The sequence below is a fragment of the Rhinoderma darwinii genome, chromosome 5, assembly GCF_050947455.1.
Source record: "Rhinoderma darwinii isolate aRhiDar2 chromosome 5, aRhiDar2.hap1, whole genome shotgun sequence".
In the NCBI taxonomy this organism is placed as follows: Eukaryota; Metazoa; Chordata; class Amphibia; order Anura; family Rhinodermatidae; genus Rhinoderma; species Rhinoderma darwinii.
Window position 1 is genome coordinate 284,774,615 of NC_134691.1, and position 16,886 is coordinate 284,791,500.

The following is a 16,886-nucleotide window of genomic DNA, read 5'->3' on the forward strand; positions in this document are numbered from 1 at the left end:
TGAAGTGTCCTATTAATAATATATCAAATTACGTTTTTATATGGTCTTCTATTAAGACATTAAAGGGGTTTTCTCAGGACTGACCTTGTTGGGTTGGCTTTCTCTGAAAGGCCACATGGTTGGCCATTGACTATACTATGACTTTGTCGAAAGTGGAGCAAGGCCAACGGGAGACGATGTGGCACAATCCTTTCCTAGCGCTTCTATCACTTTGTTTTAGTGTTTGTGGGGGTCACAGTAATCATACCCCCCCCCCCCCCCCCCGCTGACTGGACATTGATGATATATCCTATAGCAATATATCTTCAATGTCTCTCCTGAGACAACCCTTTTTAATTAATATTATTTAATTTAGATATTTATTTGATACATTTCAATCATTAATATTTTTTCAATGTACTCAATATAACAATCTGATTATCACTTTTTTCATTCTAGCGCAAACACCAAACCTACCCCCCTCAATATAAACAAAGTGTCCAGCAGTTTACTTAATTTTGGACGGAAGTTAATCGGACCAACCATCCCAGCTGGGGCATTTATGAACCCTATGATATCACCACCAAACACCAACATAAGCCATAATGCTGGAAGTGCCAGTTTTACAGCAGCGATGCCAATTCAAACAGTCATGGAGCCTTCTTTATATCAGGCCTCAACATCCCAGCAGATGCAACAAAATCAGCGGATGATGAAGTCGGAGAGCATGCCGGTGCAACTTAGTAAAGGTAACCTTGTTTATTTGTCTCTCACTTTATTGATCTTTGCGAATAGCACAAAAACAGGGCATGGTAATAAATGTAATTAAAACATCCACGCATAGTACAAACATACAGCAAGAAGTACGGTAGATCAGTGAAAAACAAGAGAAATTATTAATGTACAAAGTGCAGTGCCAGGCAGGTTCACAAAGTGATATGAGTAATACAGGAGAAAATGGAAAGGGGTTCCTGCACACAGATGAGGGATATCACATTGCAAAGATTAGTTCTTGACAAAAAATGAACATACGTATGAAGGGGTCGTTTACATTTGATGTTTTCTTAGAAAAGCTGAACCAGGGTCTCCAGAGAATTATTTGTGTGGGGTGCTAACAAATAACTTTGTATTTCAGCAACTTTTCTGTGCCAACGTGGAATCATTAAGAAATCCGTAAAGGCCCAGTGTAAAAGAATTGTGTATTTGGCTATAGGTAGAAGGAGAGCCCATAGTTCAGATTTGTTATACACCATACTTAAGGGCTATGGACACCACTGAACTTGTTTTTTATTGCATTTTATCTATGTTTCTCTTTTGCAGTTTAAATCTATTCCAATACATAGGAAAAGCTGTTCAGTGCCGTTTAGTGTCGATTCCAGCAGATAGTGCCAGTGCCCACTATAGATAGTGCCACAGTTCCCATGAAGTGCCAAAGTACCCACATACATAGCGCCCCCCCCCCACGGTAGATAGCGCCGCACCCCCCGTAGCTAGCGCCACACACCCCCTGTAGCTAGCGCCACACCCCCCCGGTAGATAGTGCCCACATACAGCAGATAGTGCCAGTGCCCACTGTAGATAGTGCCACAGTTCCCACATAGTGCCAAAGTGCCCACATACATACCGCTACACCACCCCCTGTAGATAGTGCCACACGCCCCTGTAGCTAGCGCCACACGCCCCTGTAGCTAGCACCACACACCCCCTGTAGCTAGCGCCACACACCCACTGTAGATAGTGCCCACATGCAGCAGATAGTGCCAGTGCCCACTGTAGATAGTGCCACAGTTCCCACATAGTGCCAAAGTGCCCAAATACATAGCGCCACACCCCCATGTAGATAGCGCCGCACCCCCTGTAGCTGGCGCCACACCCCCTGTAGCTGGCACCACACTCCCCTGTAGCTAGCGCCACACGCCCTTGTAGCTAGCGCCACACGCCCCTGTAGCTGGCGCCACACGCCCCTGTAGCTGGCGCCACACGCCCCTGTAGCTAGCGCCACACGCCCCTGTAGCTAGCGCCACACACCCACTGTAGATAGTGCCAGTGCCCTCTGTAGATAGTGCCACAGTTCCCACAAAGTGCCCATATACATAGCTCCACACCCTCCCCTGTAGCTAGCGCCACACGCCCCTGTGGCTAGCGCCACACCCCCCCCCCCTGTAGATAGCCAGGTATAATCCACGCATCATGACAAAGCATAATTTTTTTCAACTCAAGGACAGATGTTTACTAGTCATTATGCTATATTATAGTTCTGTCAGGTTTGGTACATCCAGCTCTTTTCTCTTGGTGTGCTGCCTATTTCTTTGAAGCTTAGATGGTTTTTGTTTTTTTTATATACCAGGCGTTTACTGTTTTTATAGTTTCCCAGTCCTATAACAGCTGTGAGGAATAACTTTACTATAGCTGTAGTTACTTTAGGCCATATTTTCAGCATCCATCCTTGTTTCCTGCTATAGGAAGCACTTTTATATCAGATATGAACTTCACTATTTTACTTTCTTGCACTGGTGTCCAAATTGATATTGCCGATTTGTTTCATAGACCAATAAACAACCGGTTTCTATGAAAGAATCGTGTACGAGAAACTTGAATGTCTTTCTGTAATAACCCAATCTTAGAATCTTAGCCTAGAGACACCCTTTATGAAAATGGAGTAGATATATTTTTATTTTATTTGTCTTAAAAAAACAACTATTGAAATTGAGAAAAATGTGCTTACCCCACAGAAGTAGAGGAGGCTCCTTCTATGTTTAATATGCAGATTTAAACAAATGATTAAGACTTGTTTCCTGTACATGTGGCTAACTGATCCCTTCCAGGCAGGAATTCACACAGATTATATGGTCTACAGGGAATAGTGCATGACTAGCCAAGCACAGCCAGTGTTATGAGCTGCGAGGGGATTCTTATTATCTCTCACTCGGAGTGTGCATAAATCAGCCTGGATTTATTCTTCCTATCAGTCAGTTTTATAAAACTGCCATTGTGTTTGTTTACTACACATATATCCAAAGATTAATAATGTGGAATTGTCTGAATGCATTGTATGCGGATATAGGTATCCTTGGTAGATATGGAAGAAGTTGGTGCAAATGTATTTGACTACATTCTGAATGTTCTGTACATAGGAGCAAGAGATAGAAGCATCAATAGAAGTAATTAGCGGTTTCTTGAAGGGGTTTTCCGATTAAAAACTTGTTTCTGTTATTTAAATGTAATATTAGCATTATTTACTTATTTACACCCTGACAAACAGAAGCGCCGTTATCGGTGCCGGTCAAGTGACCACGGCAGCTCCATCACTTCATTGGTAGTCAGTGGTAACGACCACTTGTCCTCCACGTCCCTGTCCTTAACACGCCCCCAGTGGTCGGCGCATCATAGCAACATGTGACCAAAGCACTGATGTGTCCATGAACAGCACATGTGCTTCAGTATAATAAAATTTTTCTCTCCTTTTCTCAACCTCCCTCCTTATTACCAGAAAAAAACAAATCACCTGTAGAGAGGGGTTTGGCCTGCGGGCTGGAGAGGAGTAGTGGGAGGGGTTCAGGCTTCCTGGATGTATATGAGTAGAGGGAGGGGTTCAGGCTTCCTGGATGTAGAGGGAGGGGTTCAGGTTGGATGTTACATACATGACCCACCCATTTCATTGTCTTCAAAATGAAGAATGTAATTCCATGGTCATGTGACCTGCGGTAAAAACGGCAAAGCAGCGCATATGACTGACAGAACATACATCTATAAGTAAGTAACGCTCACGTTACTTTTAAAGCAGCTAAACACGTTTTTAGCTGGAAAACTCCTTTAAGGCCCTTTTGCATGGGGCGTCATAGCCACATTTGACATGCGAGATCACACAGTCTTGTCGTCCTTATCTGCCAAGAGCTGAAGAGAGAGCGAGAGCGTGCGCACACGTACCCGTACACGCGCACAGCTCCTACATCGCCGCTGATGACGATACTCCTGCCGTCACAGAACAGAAGAGGAGAAGAAGAATTCACATTCTCTTTTTCCTCTTCTATTCCTTGGCGGCGTCGGAGCTGTGCGTGCGTGCACGCTCTCCTCTCTCCAGCTCTTGTCAGCCAGTGTAGGAGAGACTGCGTGGTCTCGCGAGAGAGATCACACAGCACAAGCCACTGTGACACTGTCTGTAGCTGATTGGACTGTGTCAGAGCGATAAGTATCACGCCCCCATGCCATTTAAAAATAAAGAAACGCCCCATTAACTGTTCAGGGGGTTATTTACGTATCGGGCGCCAAATATAACGGCACCGATATCTAAATAACGGAGGAGGATAGAAGAAATGTTTAAAGTGAGACAAGGTTTGTGCAGCCCTGCCTATTACATGATGCACATGCATGGGCAGGTGAAAGGTTCTCTTTAAGGCCTATAATGGGGAATCTGAAATTGCCCACGGCCTTGAATATGTATTATTGGAATGTTTCCACTGCTCACTACAAGGAATGATTCCCAAATTATTTCTGTACTATAGAAGTTTGTGTCAACACTTCTATTATATATAGACAGGTTCTCAAAAGGTCTACCTGCATTTTAACTATTTCAAAGTACTAAAAATATTCTGTAAGATGATCCTGTGTGGTGAAAGCTACACCATGTATTCCTGTAAAAGAAATGATTCTTATATTTAATTTTACACAACATATTAAAATCAAAGTTTGATATTTTCCTGTTAAGGAAAATGACTTAAGATTTAATTATGTTGTGAATTTCCTTTCAGCGAGATAGAGGAGCCTCATACATCCTACCTCTGTATTAATGCCAGCAGATGTTTTGCTTACAACATGCCCGAGGAGTGAACTCTTTCTCGGTTTAAGCATAAACTGTGCAGATGTTTCAGAAGTAAAAAGATGTATCTTATGTAGGTTTCTACTTTCTATGCCAGGGGAGGTTCCTTCAAGTCACGTCTCCGATATCACTGAAAAATATTTTTGATGCAAAGTTTTCTGACTTAAATTTTGCTCCCAACTTTTTCCCTTATTGTCAACTAAATGTAGCAAACTCGTTTGAAAGGTTGCATCTTCTTTTGCTTATTAAGTTGCGATTTAATATCGCTGAGGAAAAAAAATCTTTCTAGCCACACAGATGGTGAATTTATTTGATCAGATTCTTCAGCAACAGAGATAATTCAATTTTTGTGGATACTGGGGACTTGAATTGTTAGAAATCGTTACACTTTAACGTGAAGAATTTTATGGGGACTGTTGCAATGGAAAATTATGAAGCTTATTTTATTAATGCAGTTTAGAAAATTAAATCCGTCATACGGGTTGAACCATCTATAAGATAAGGACACCAAGCCCAGTTCTTATCCAGCAAGAGCCATCCGTGACACCTGCTGACAGGGTGCTCACATGTTGCTACCTGGATGAGGAAACTGCATGTAAGCAGAAAACCGGTATGGCTCTATTCATTCACGTCAGAGGTTTATATTGGGAGTATTTACTGACGTATACCTCTGATAGTAGGCGCTGATCTATACAGTGGAAAACGTTGCCTATAGGTTCCCATTGTAAGAAAAACTATACCACACAGTATACGATTATTTATTGTGTTTGCATCTGTACTGGAAAGTATAGACTACTACGCTATTTCATGCAGTAAAAAAAAAAGTATACTGACCTATACCGCCCCGCTGTATGTCAAAGGACACTCTTTTCCATTCGTCATGTCAGCGGGATCCTATTGATACATATGGCATTTGCGCCTGGAGCTTCTGCTTCACTGTTTAGACTTGATCTTTATAGTTTATTGTACAGTGGTTTTATTCACGAATACAAAATATACCACATTGGCAATTTTTCATCAGAGGAGTTTCATAGGTCTTATTTTTGGTTCTCTCTGCTTAGTTTTCAGAGCCTGGTTTTGTAAAATTCCAGATTAAACTGCTGTTCTGTGCTAGAAACAAATGCTAGATTATCGGCTTCCTCCTGTATAAGCAGGAACCTGGACAAGGGGCTGCTAGTAAATGTAATATGCTTGAATTTTTCAAAAGCATTTAATGCCGTCCTACACATACAATTAGTTAAGGTCCATTGGTTTAGAGTTTAGAAAGTACAATTTTTATTCAATTCAAAGTTGTCTGAAAGTCTGTGTTCAATGAATAGTCATAAATGGGTCATATTCAGACTGGACTAATGTTATAAGTGAAGTACCCCAGGGATCTGTACTGGGACCATTACTGTTAAACCGGTTTACAAATTATGCAAAAGTTGGAATTTACTTAAAGAGACTCTGTCACCACATTATAAGTGCCCTATCTCCTACATAATGTGATCGGCGCTATAATGTAGGTAACAGCAGTGCTTTTTATTTAGAAAAACTATAATTTTTACCATTTTATGAGCGTTTTTTTAGCTTTATGCTAATTAGCTTCTTAATGCCCAAGTGGGCGTGTTTTTACTTTAGACCAAGTGGGCGTTGTACAGAGGAGTGTATGACGCTGACCAATCAGTGACCAATCAGCGTCATACACTTCTCTTTATTCATTTACACTGCACCAACTATATAGCTATATCACGATGTGCAGCCACATACACAAACACTAACATTACTGCAGTGTCCTGACAATGAATATACATTACCTCCAGCCAGGACGTCATGTGTATTCAGAATCCTGACCACTTCTGTAGCGTCTCTGTGAGATTTCCAGCAAGGCAAACGTAATCTTGTTTTAAATAGCAGTTTACATCGTAATCTCACAGAAAAGATTCAGACGTGTCAGGATTCTGAATACACATCACGTCCTGGCTGAAGGTAATGTATATTCATCGTCAAGACACTGCAGTAATGTTATAGTGTGTTTATGTGGCATCACATAATATCAGTGTAAATGAATGGAGAGAAGTGTGTGACGCTGATTGGTCACTGATTGGTCAGCGTCATACACTCCTCTGTACAACGCCCACTTGGTCTAAAGTTAAAACACGCCCACTTGGGCATTAAGAAACGAATTAGCATAAAGCTAAAAATAGTTTTTCTAAATAAAAAGCACTGCTGTCACCTACATAATAGCGCCGATCACATTATGTAGGAGATAGGGCACTTATAATGTGGTGACAGAGCCTCTTTAACTTTCTATGTATTCATAGATGACACAAAGCTCTGTAGTGTTGTAGATACTGTACAGAATGTCCTGTCTCTACAGGGTGACCTGCATAAACTGGCTAAATGGGCAGCAAAATGGTAGATGAGGTCTAATGTTGATAAGTGTAAGGTTAGACATTTTGCAGCAAAAAATATACACGCTTATTTATACACTGAATGGACCACTATTGGGTGTCTACACCTGTGTGTAATTGTTGATAATACACTAAATTATAGGAAGCAATGCCAGTCTGCTGCGTCAAAAGCTAGCAAGATATTCTTATGTATTAATAAAGGCATGGCTTCTAGAATAGAAAGTATTATTTTACCTCTTATAAAGCATTGGCTCTGCCGCATATTGTATATGCAGTACAGTTTTGGGCACCAATCCATAAAAACAGATATCAGAGAGCTGAGTTCAATAAAGGGAAACCAAATTAATAAGAGAGATGGAAGATCTCCATTATAAAGAAAGGTTGTCAACAATTTATTTACCCTAGAGAGGAGAAGGCTGCAGGGGATTTGATATCTTTATATAAATAGGTAAATGGTCCCTATAGAAACCAATGCGATAAGTTTTTCTTTTTGTGGACACTAAAGAGAACATGGGGCCACTGCTTGCTGTTAAAAGTATAGGCATAGTTAAAGGCATGTTAAAGGCAAAGTTGCCAAAATTAGATATTTTTTTTCAGGGACATTCAGTGTGTGGCATCTTTGGTGGGTGTGTCTTCTGTGGGTGTGGTTTATCTGGTGGGAGTGTCTAATATATACCCAGAATTTCTTCATACAAATAAACAAACAAAAATTCCACACCAGACAGCATATAATGCGTTGAAATACCATCTAACTACCCACAGCCTATATACAAATGAATTTCAAGAATATATTCTACAGGTTCTGATGTTTCTCATGACTCATAACTATTTTCAATTTAATACACAATTCTATCTACAACTCAGCGGGGTCTCGATGGGAGCCAAATTTTCACCATCTATTGCCAACTTAGTGATGGCATGGTGGGAGGAACATACCATTTTCTCCACCAATAACCCTTTTGGACACCAGATTGAATGGTACAAAAGATATATCGACGATTTACTGTTCATCTGGTCAGGAGATGTTTCAACCATCCCGAAATTTCTAGATTATATGAATGACAATACTCATAATCTAAAATTTACACACAGCCATAATACAACTGACATCATATTTCTAGATCTAGAATTAAAAGGATCAGAAGGTTTAATAATTGAATCTAAATCCCACCGTAAACCAACCTCCGCAAACACCATCTTGCATGCAAATAGTAACCATTCGAAAAAAACAATTACAAACATCCCTGTAGGAGAAATGTATAGGGCGAGAAGAAATTGTAGTTCTGACAAACAATTCAAAATTGAGCAAAAACAAATACACTCCAGACTAAAAACCAGAGGTTACTCAAATTGGTCACTCAACAGAGCTAATACCATAACTGCGCAATTAGAAAGAAACAACTTACTCCATGATTCCAAAAAATCGAATGAACCTGATCATTATATACCCACGTTGATATTACAGCAAAGTAACCAATTTTCCAAAATTAAACATATAATAAACAAATACTTACCCATCTTATTAGATGATGACTGCTTACGTTCCATCCTCCACGAGGGAATCAGAATAGTTGCCCGAAAAGCTCCATCGTTGGGCAGCTCCCTCTCTCCTTCGTTTTTCTCCTCAGATAAGACAAAAACAACCTGGCTAGAAAACAAAGGCTTCTATAAGTGCGGGCACCATCCATGTAAAACATGTACCTATGCTCATCCCAGCAAAACTTTTTCTAATGCAGACAACACAACCACTTTCACAGTACAAAATTATATAAATTGCAACTCAACTGCGGTTATTTATACCATCGAATGCATAGAATGTAAACTGAAATATGTTGGATGCACAAGTAGGAAATTTAAAACCAGAATTTTAGAGCATCTAAGTTATATCCGCAACCAGAATATAGTCAATATCTCCAATGCAGCAAGGCATTTTATTTATCAACATAACAGAGCAATCAAATCCTTTCAATGCCAAGCAATAGAGAAAGTACACTTATCTAAAAGAGGAGGAGACTTACTACATAAAATCCATCAACGCGAAGCATATTGGATTTTTATGCTAAATACCCGTTCTCCTAACGGTCTTAATATAAGAAATGATCTGAGTCTCCACTATTAAACACAATCTTTAAAATGCGACTTTTATACTCACCATCAAATCATACCAAACTTATAACTAAAAATTTCCAACTACTCACAAGCTTCGCCCAGTTTCATATAAACATGTCATGCAAGGGTCGTAATCCAACTATGTGACCAATTTTCATAAATTTCGTTTTTTCATTTGTTCATTCCAAACATATAATCCTTACATCCATTTAGTTCCTATGTCAAGGACTGTACTAACATTTTTAATAATGTATCGTGCATGTTATATATTTATTGCATCTTTACATTTTTTAAATTACCACACCTATATACATTTCATTGTGTATATATTTTCCTTTTCTCTCTTTATAATACACATAATTCCAAGATATCCTTCACTTTTCATGTGGTATCCATACTTATTACTGACCTTCTGAATTAAAGATAAATATCTCGTTTGCATCATTATGACAGAGTCAATACTGTCAATTAAAATACTGACATCTATTATGCGCTATTCTTTATCTCTTATAATTGAAGCCTCACAGAAATATAAATATTAAGATATACAAAGATATTTTATCCGAATATAACAGTTATAATTATTCACTATATAAACTAAACAATGTTTTTCTCCTCACACATAATTTTTCACTCAATTTACCGTCCAACTCGACATTAGCTTCCAAATGCCGCTATATTTCTGAACTGCGTTCCACAATTACTATGTACGGTGGAACGCAAATAAAAACCACTACTCATTTAACTGGAAGCTATGTCCATTGATAAATCAGAGTCAAATATACGTGTGTCACTTTTAATCAAACCATGATACAATATGTCTCAAAATCATAATAATTCAACTCATCCCATTATCATGGCCCATTGTGAAATCACAGTTATTCGGATAACGTGAAAATTATATATACAAAGGACCACAATACTGTGAGGTTACGCAACAGAAATTCAAGAGATCATAATCAGTGGCTATCAGTAACACCTGCGAACCGGGATATATATCCCAGCCAAACATACCATTAGGTCAGCATCAGCCATGACTAAGGACGCGTGTAGCGTTTGAAACGCGTAGGCTCTACCTACTACAAAGATATCTTTCCCTAACACAACCAGGACTGCACATTTTTCTAACCTTCATCCTGGTGATTTTCTCTCTTTTTTAATAGAAATAATTTTTCTCATTAAACTTGGAACATTGTTCCATTTTACCTCTCCAATCTACGCTGGATCCAAACCCTCCTGTTCCTACCATTGTCTACAAATCGTGTGCCGACACGAGGATCCGTGCCAGATAACACAAACCTGCTATACAAGGTGAGCTGGAGGTCTCTATTGTTCTATATTTTGTTTAAACAAACAAAAATGTCTGCACTAGTTTGGCTGACAACTAGTATGGTGGCCAGTAGCTCTCTGGTTATCCGGTTGTTTACAGGCAGGTGATGCCTCACTTTATCACTAGTAATATGTGCTGACCACTACTGGTAGCGTAAAAAAAGCATAGATAGTTCCACACTCAGTGCCACTTATAGATGGTTCTCCACACTGCCCCCAGTAGATAATGTCAAACACTGCTCCCCATAGATATTGCCACACACTGCTTCCTGTAGATATTGCCACAGTGCCCACTGTAGATAGTGCCACATGGCCCTGTCACTCCATCACCCCCTTCACCCCCTAGATCGTGGGGTGCTGATGGTTGTCATGACCACTCGGGGCCTAATGAAGGCCCCCAGCTCTGCCAACATGGTGCTCCAAATAATAACCTACTAGGGGAGCTGGTAAAAATCACAACACATTGCAATTCATAAGTATTGCAGTGTATTATACCATCGATCTTACAATTGGCTGTTCTAATTCCCTAGGGGGACTAAAAAAAAACGAATGAAAAAAAAAATTGTTCAATTACGTTTTTAGTAATGTACAAAAAGAATATTCAAAGTTCTCAAAACCCCACTTTTCCCATTTCTCACATAACGTAATGAACACAATTGGTTTTGTCGTTTCCTTAAAAGTCCGAACTATTACAATATAACATTATTTAACCTGCGGGATAATCGCTGTAAAAAATAAAAAAGGGTTTGTCCACACATTACGGAATTGCTGTAGAAAATGTTTGCAACATTTCCGCTTAAACCAGCAGACAATCCGCTGCAGAAAAACCACCCCATTACCTGCGTTTTCTACTGCAGAAAATAGTGTGGATTTTGCTGTATTTTTTTCAAGTCTGTGAGATGGTGATATCTCCTCTGAAAAACGCAGCAATTCAGTCCACTTCCCACAGCAGGAATTGACATAAAAATATGCACCGCAGGTGAATTTCTGGACTGAAATTTTCCGAAGCGTGTGGATGACATTTGTTAATTCACACCCACTTTGCTGCTACTGTGTTCTGCTGCGTATATTTCCGTCCGCAATTCCGGATCGAAAATATGCAGCAATTCCGTTACGTGTGGACAAGCCCTTACTCCCCAAAAAATTAAAACGTAATTTACTCCAAAAGGGTACCTATAAAAATGACAGCTTAGTCCACAAAAAGTCCTCACGCCGCTTCAATAGAAAAATAATAAATCTATGGGTCTCAAAATATGGCGACACAAACATTTTTTTATTTGTAAAAGTAGTAAATCATAAAAAAAAAATCTAAATTTGGAATCTTTGTGATCGTGCTGATGGCATAATAAAGTTAATATGTTGTTTTTACCACACGGTGAACGCGGTAATAACGAAATCGAAAAAACAATGTAGTATTTGCTGTTTTTTTTTCTTTTCCACCCCACAAAGATTTTTTTTTTATTTTTTTTAGTACATTATAATGTATAATAAATTATGCTGTTAAAAACTACAACTCATCTAGCAAAAAACAAGCACTCATATGGCTGTTGATGGAAAAATCAAAGTTATGGCTTTTGGAACGCAGGGAGACAAAAATAAAAGAACTAAGAATGGCTGTGGCGGCAGTAATGGGTTATAAAACTCCTCCACTTTTCTACTTAGAAAAGTGTTAGAAAGGATCTGACTTGGCATTTTAAGTCTAAGCCAGATGTATCTACAGCAGGGGCGTAGCTAAAGTCTCATGGGCCCGGGTGCAAGAATTCAGCTTGGGCCCCCTATCCCTCCCCAACACCACCATCACCAGACCCCTTGCCCAATAGCCCCCATAGTATAAAGCCCCCACACAGTATAATGCTCCCATAGCTGCCCCATACAGTATAATGCCCCCATAACTGCCCCATACAGTATAATGCCCCCTCATAACTGCCCCATACCGTATAATGCTCCACATATCAGCACCCACAGTATAATGCCCCCCATATCAGCCCCCATAGAGTATAGTGCCCCCATATCAGCTACCCATACAGTATATAATGCTCCCCATATCAGCTCCCCATACAGTATAGAGCTCCCCATACAGTATAATGCATCCCATATGAGCTCCCCATACAGTATAATTCCCCTTCATATCAGCTCCCCATACAGTATAATGCCCCCATATCAGCTCCCCATACAGTATAATGCGCCTCCATATCAGCTCCACATACAGTATAATGCCCCCCATATCAGCTCCCAATACAGTATAATGCGCCTCCATATCAGCTCCACATACAGTATAATGCCCCCATATCAGCCCTATACAGTATAATGTTCCCCATACAGTATAATGCCCCCATACAGTATAATGCCCCCATATCAGCCCCCCATACAGTCTAATGCTCCCCATACAGTCTAATGCTCCCCATACAGTATAATGCTCCCAATATCAGCTCCCTATACAGTATAATGCCCCCCATATCAGCAACCCATACAGTATAATACCCCCATATCAGCTCCCCATACAGTATAATTCCCCCATGCCATATCAGCCCCCATTCAGTATAATGCCCCTCCACGCCATATCAGCCCCCCATTCAGTATAATGCCCCCCCCCGCCATATCAGCCCCCCATACAGTATAATGCCCCCCCATATCGGATATCGGCCCTCCATACAGTATAATGCCCCCCGCCATATCAGCTCCCCATTCAGTATAATACCCCCCTGCCATATCAGCCCTCCATACGGTATAATGCCCCCATATGTGCATAATAGAAAAATAACATAATTACTTACCTATCCCCGTTCCCACGCTGGGTGGAGGATCCTTCACCTCCTCCGGTGTGTGCTATGAGTGACTCGGCGCAGACAAGCGCAATGATGTCGCTACATCCCGCCTGCCTGTGTCGAGCCGCTCACGGTACAGTGAATGCTGGAGCAAGGAGCCGTCAGCCCTTGCTCTAGCATTGAATAGAACCGGGACCTCTATGAGTGACTCGCGACCTCCTGGAGATCTTCACACGACCCCCCAGAGGGACGCGACCCACAGTTTGTAATGTATTGTGTCATATTGTGCAGTTTGCGGTGGAGAGAGAAGGGGCTGTAATTTAGCCCCCCCTCTCCACCGCAAACACAGACCGCACAATACAAGACAATACAACACAATACATTACAATACAGACTCTGCAGCTCACCTGGCATCCTCCCCACCGGCTCTTCCATGCTGGCTGGACTGCCCCTCACGTGACGTCACAGTCACATGGTACACTAAGTACCATATGACCGTAACCAGGAAGTGCCGGCTTCACGGCACAGAAAATGTATTTAATCGGCATGCTCTATGGCAACAGGGGTAGGGCTTAGGGGCCCGGTCGCAGCTGCAACCCCCTATAGCTACGCGACTGATCTACAGGGTATTTACCCTGTTTGATAAATCAATAACACGCTGTGCAGTAGGGGGAGATACTAGCACACTGATCACATGATGCATCAGTATTAACAGAGACTTACCTACAAAGATCTGTTATTTAATTGCAGTGGACTTTAACGTAATAAAATCAATCGTAAATGTGTTAGAGATCACAAGGGGGGGATATTCAATTTCGCTATGGGGCCCTTTGGTTTTTGTGTACACCCCTGGATACAATTCGGAACGTAAAAATAAATCTGTCTTTAGTGAGTTCTAAGCCCCCCTGGTGGATTGTTTTATGATTTATCTCTAGGATTGTGTGAAGAGATGCAGGAGATTTGGAGCTCTGTATTATAAAATTAGTGCTCTGGCTCCTTTAACCCTTTGGAGACGCAGACAATGTTAGTTTTTTTTTTTCATTTTAGTTTTTTTGTCCCAGCCTTCCAAAAGCCATAACCTTTTTTTATTCTTATGTCGAAATAGCCGTATGAGGGCTTGTTTTTTTTTGTGGTACGAGTTGTAGATTTTAATGTACTGGGAAACAAAAAGAAACCTATTTGTGGGATGAAATGGGCAAAAAACAGTGATTTTGCCATCGTTTTTAGGGTTTTGACAGCGTTCACCGTGCGATGAAAACGACATGTTAACTTTATTCTATGGGTCAAAGCGATTATGGCGATACCAAATTTATATATATTTTTTGACCAGTATTACAGAGAGAAGAATATTTGTTTTTTCCGGGGGCGAGCTGTAGTTTTTTATTGGTACCACTTCGGGGTACCTGCGACTTTTTGATGACATTTCATTTCATTTTTTTAGGAGCTAATGTGACCGAAAGAAAACAACAATTCTGGTGTTTTTAATTATTATTTTTTTTGCAGCGTTCACAGTGTGTGTTAAAAACTTTATATTAGAATAGTCAAAATTTTAACATGAAAATTTAAAATGTTAATTTTCACAAAGTACAGTAAAAAATAGTGTAGTACCGTGTTAGCAAGAAACAATATGCAATGTTAAATACTTTTGTGTCAAAAAAGACAAAAGTATAATAGGTATGATACCTTTATTGGCTAACCATAAAAGTTCTATATGCAGCTTTCAGAGAACACAGGCTCCTTCTTCAGGCAGTTTACAAATGAATGACTTCGAAAAAAGCACAACATTAAGATGTTACACAAAGACAATTAGTACATGAGGTGATACATCATTAAGATAAGCCGGGGCAATAAAACTGAGGTTATAGGGGTGATGACTTAGGAGTTAAGGCATCTGGAGTCAGTCTGATGGGGGACGTGACGTGTGTCCATGTAGTGGCTCATAAATCCTGGTGTTAGATTGAGGCCTTGTGTCAATGACTGGAATTTTATCATCATCTTGAATTCCCAAATTTTTCTTTCTCTGTTGTTTTTAAAATGACCTTTCAGTATTAGGACCTTTAAATCTGCCAAACTGTGATCAGGTCCAGAGAAGTGTTTTCCCACGGGTGTATCCACCTCCTGTTTTATTGTATGTCTGTGAAGATTCATCCTGGTTTGTAGTTTTTGTATGGTTTCTCCAATGTAGATTCCTTTATTGATGCACCTTGTACACAGGATCATGTACACTACATTGGAGTATGTACAGGAGAACGAGCCAGTGATTTTATAGTCCTGCTGCGTGTTTGGTATCTGGATGGTGTTTGATGACCAGATGTTGGTACAGGTCTTGCACTTTCTACTGTTGCATGGAAAAGTGCCAGTCTCTGATGGTGATGAGAGGGACTTCTGACCAGGAGATTCCTTACGTTTGGTGGCTGTTTGTATGCAAGGAGACGTAAATCCGGGAATATTTCCTCCAGTTTATTGTCTTTGTTAAATACAGGTTGGAGATCAGCAGTAATTTTCCTCAAGAAGGTATCATACCTTCTATACTTTTGTCTTTTTTGACACAAAAGTATTTAACATTGCAAAATGTTAGTTTTTAATTTTTGTTTACATTACTTTAGGGGGAAAATGGGAAAAGCTTTTTTTGAACTTTAAATTTTTTTGTCCATTAAAAAAAAAACAACTTTATTTAGCTGTTTTTTTTACCTTTTTTTAATTAGGTCCCCTAGCGCACTTGAACCAGTGATCGTCATATCGCTTTCACACTGTATTGCAATACTTCTGTATTGCAGTATATTGTCTTTTTTACCGGCTTCTATTAAGCCGTGCCTCTGTCAGGGCTTAATAACAGCACGAAGATGGCAGACCTGGGGGCCCCAAGGCATTTGGGTGGTTAAACGGCCGGGATCAGAGTTATATCCGGTTCCGCCCATTGCGGTGAGGTGTTGGCTGTAACCTGCTGAGTATGGAGTGGACTCGGCCCGTGAGCCCGCTCCATACTTCCCCTTGGCGGCTGTCGCGCATCATGATAAAGATTGATCATAATCTAAAACATAATTTTGAGCCAAAACTAAACTTAAAAAGTTTGAAAGATACTCTTTAAAGGGAACCTGTCACCAGCATTTCACGTATTGAACGTTACTTATCCCTCACTGGCCATTGCTATCAAAAGTTCATTACCGTTATCTCCTCTCCTAAACTCCTCATCTGACTGTAAATAACGGTCTGCAAACATTTTGCGCTTTTTATCGTAATAATCCGATGTCCCTTTGTGCACACACACCTGAAGAGGACATCAATGCACAAGCGCAGGATTTAGTGTGCTGGGGGAAGGGGAGGAGCTGTCAATCAAAAGTAAGGAGGCGGGGTAAACTCGGAATGACTTGAGGAATGAAGATTTGACTCTTTTCAAACGAAGATTTGACTCTTTTATGCTCATTAGCATACAGTGTGGGAACACTAAAAAACTGAATACTAAAGCTACAGAGCCGACTAAGAAGACAATTATAG

General features: G+C 40.3%; 1 protein-coding gene across 3 annotated transcripts in view; it reads left to right on the forward strand.

Moving 5' to 3' along the window:
* TBC1D5 (TBC1 domain family member 5) overlaps positions 1 to 16,886 on the forward strand; it is a 475,979-nt gene that overhangs the window by 380,156 nt on the left and 78,937 nt on the right. For all 3 annotated transcript variants that reach the window (XM_075827228.1, XM_075827227.1, XM_075827229.1), the window contains one exon: positions 439 to 728. In XM_075827228.1, the coding sequence (XP_075683343.1) occupies positions 439 to 728 (290 nt within the window). The remainder of the gene's footprint in view (positions 1 to 438; positions 729 to 16,886) is intronic.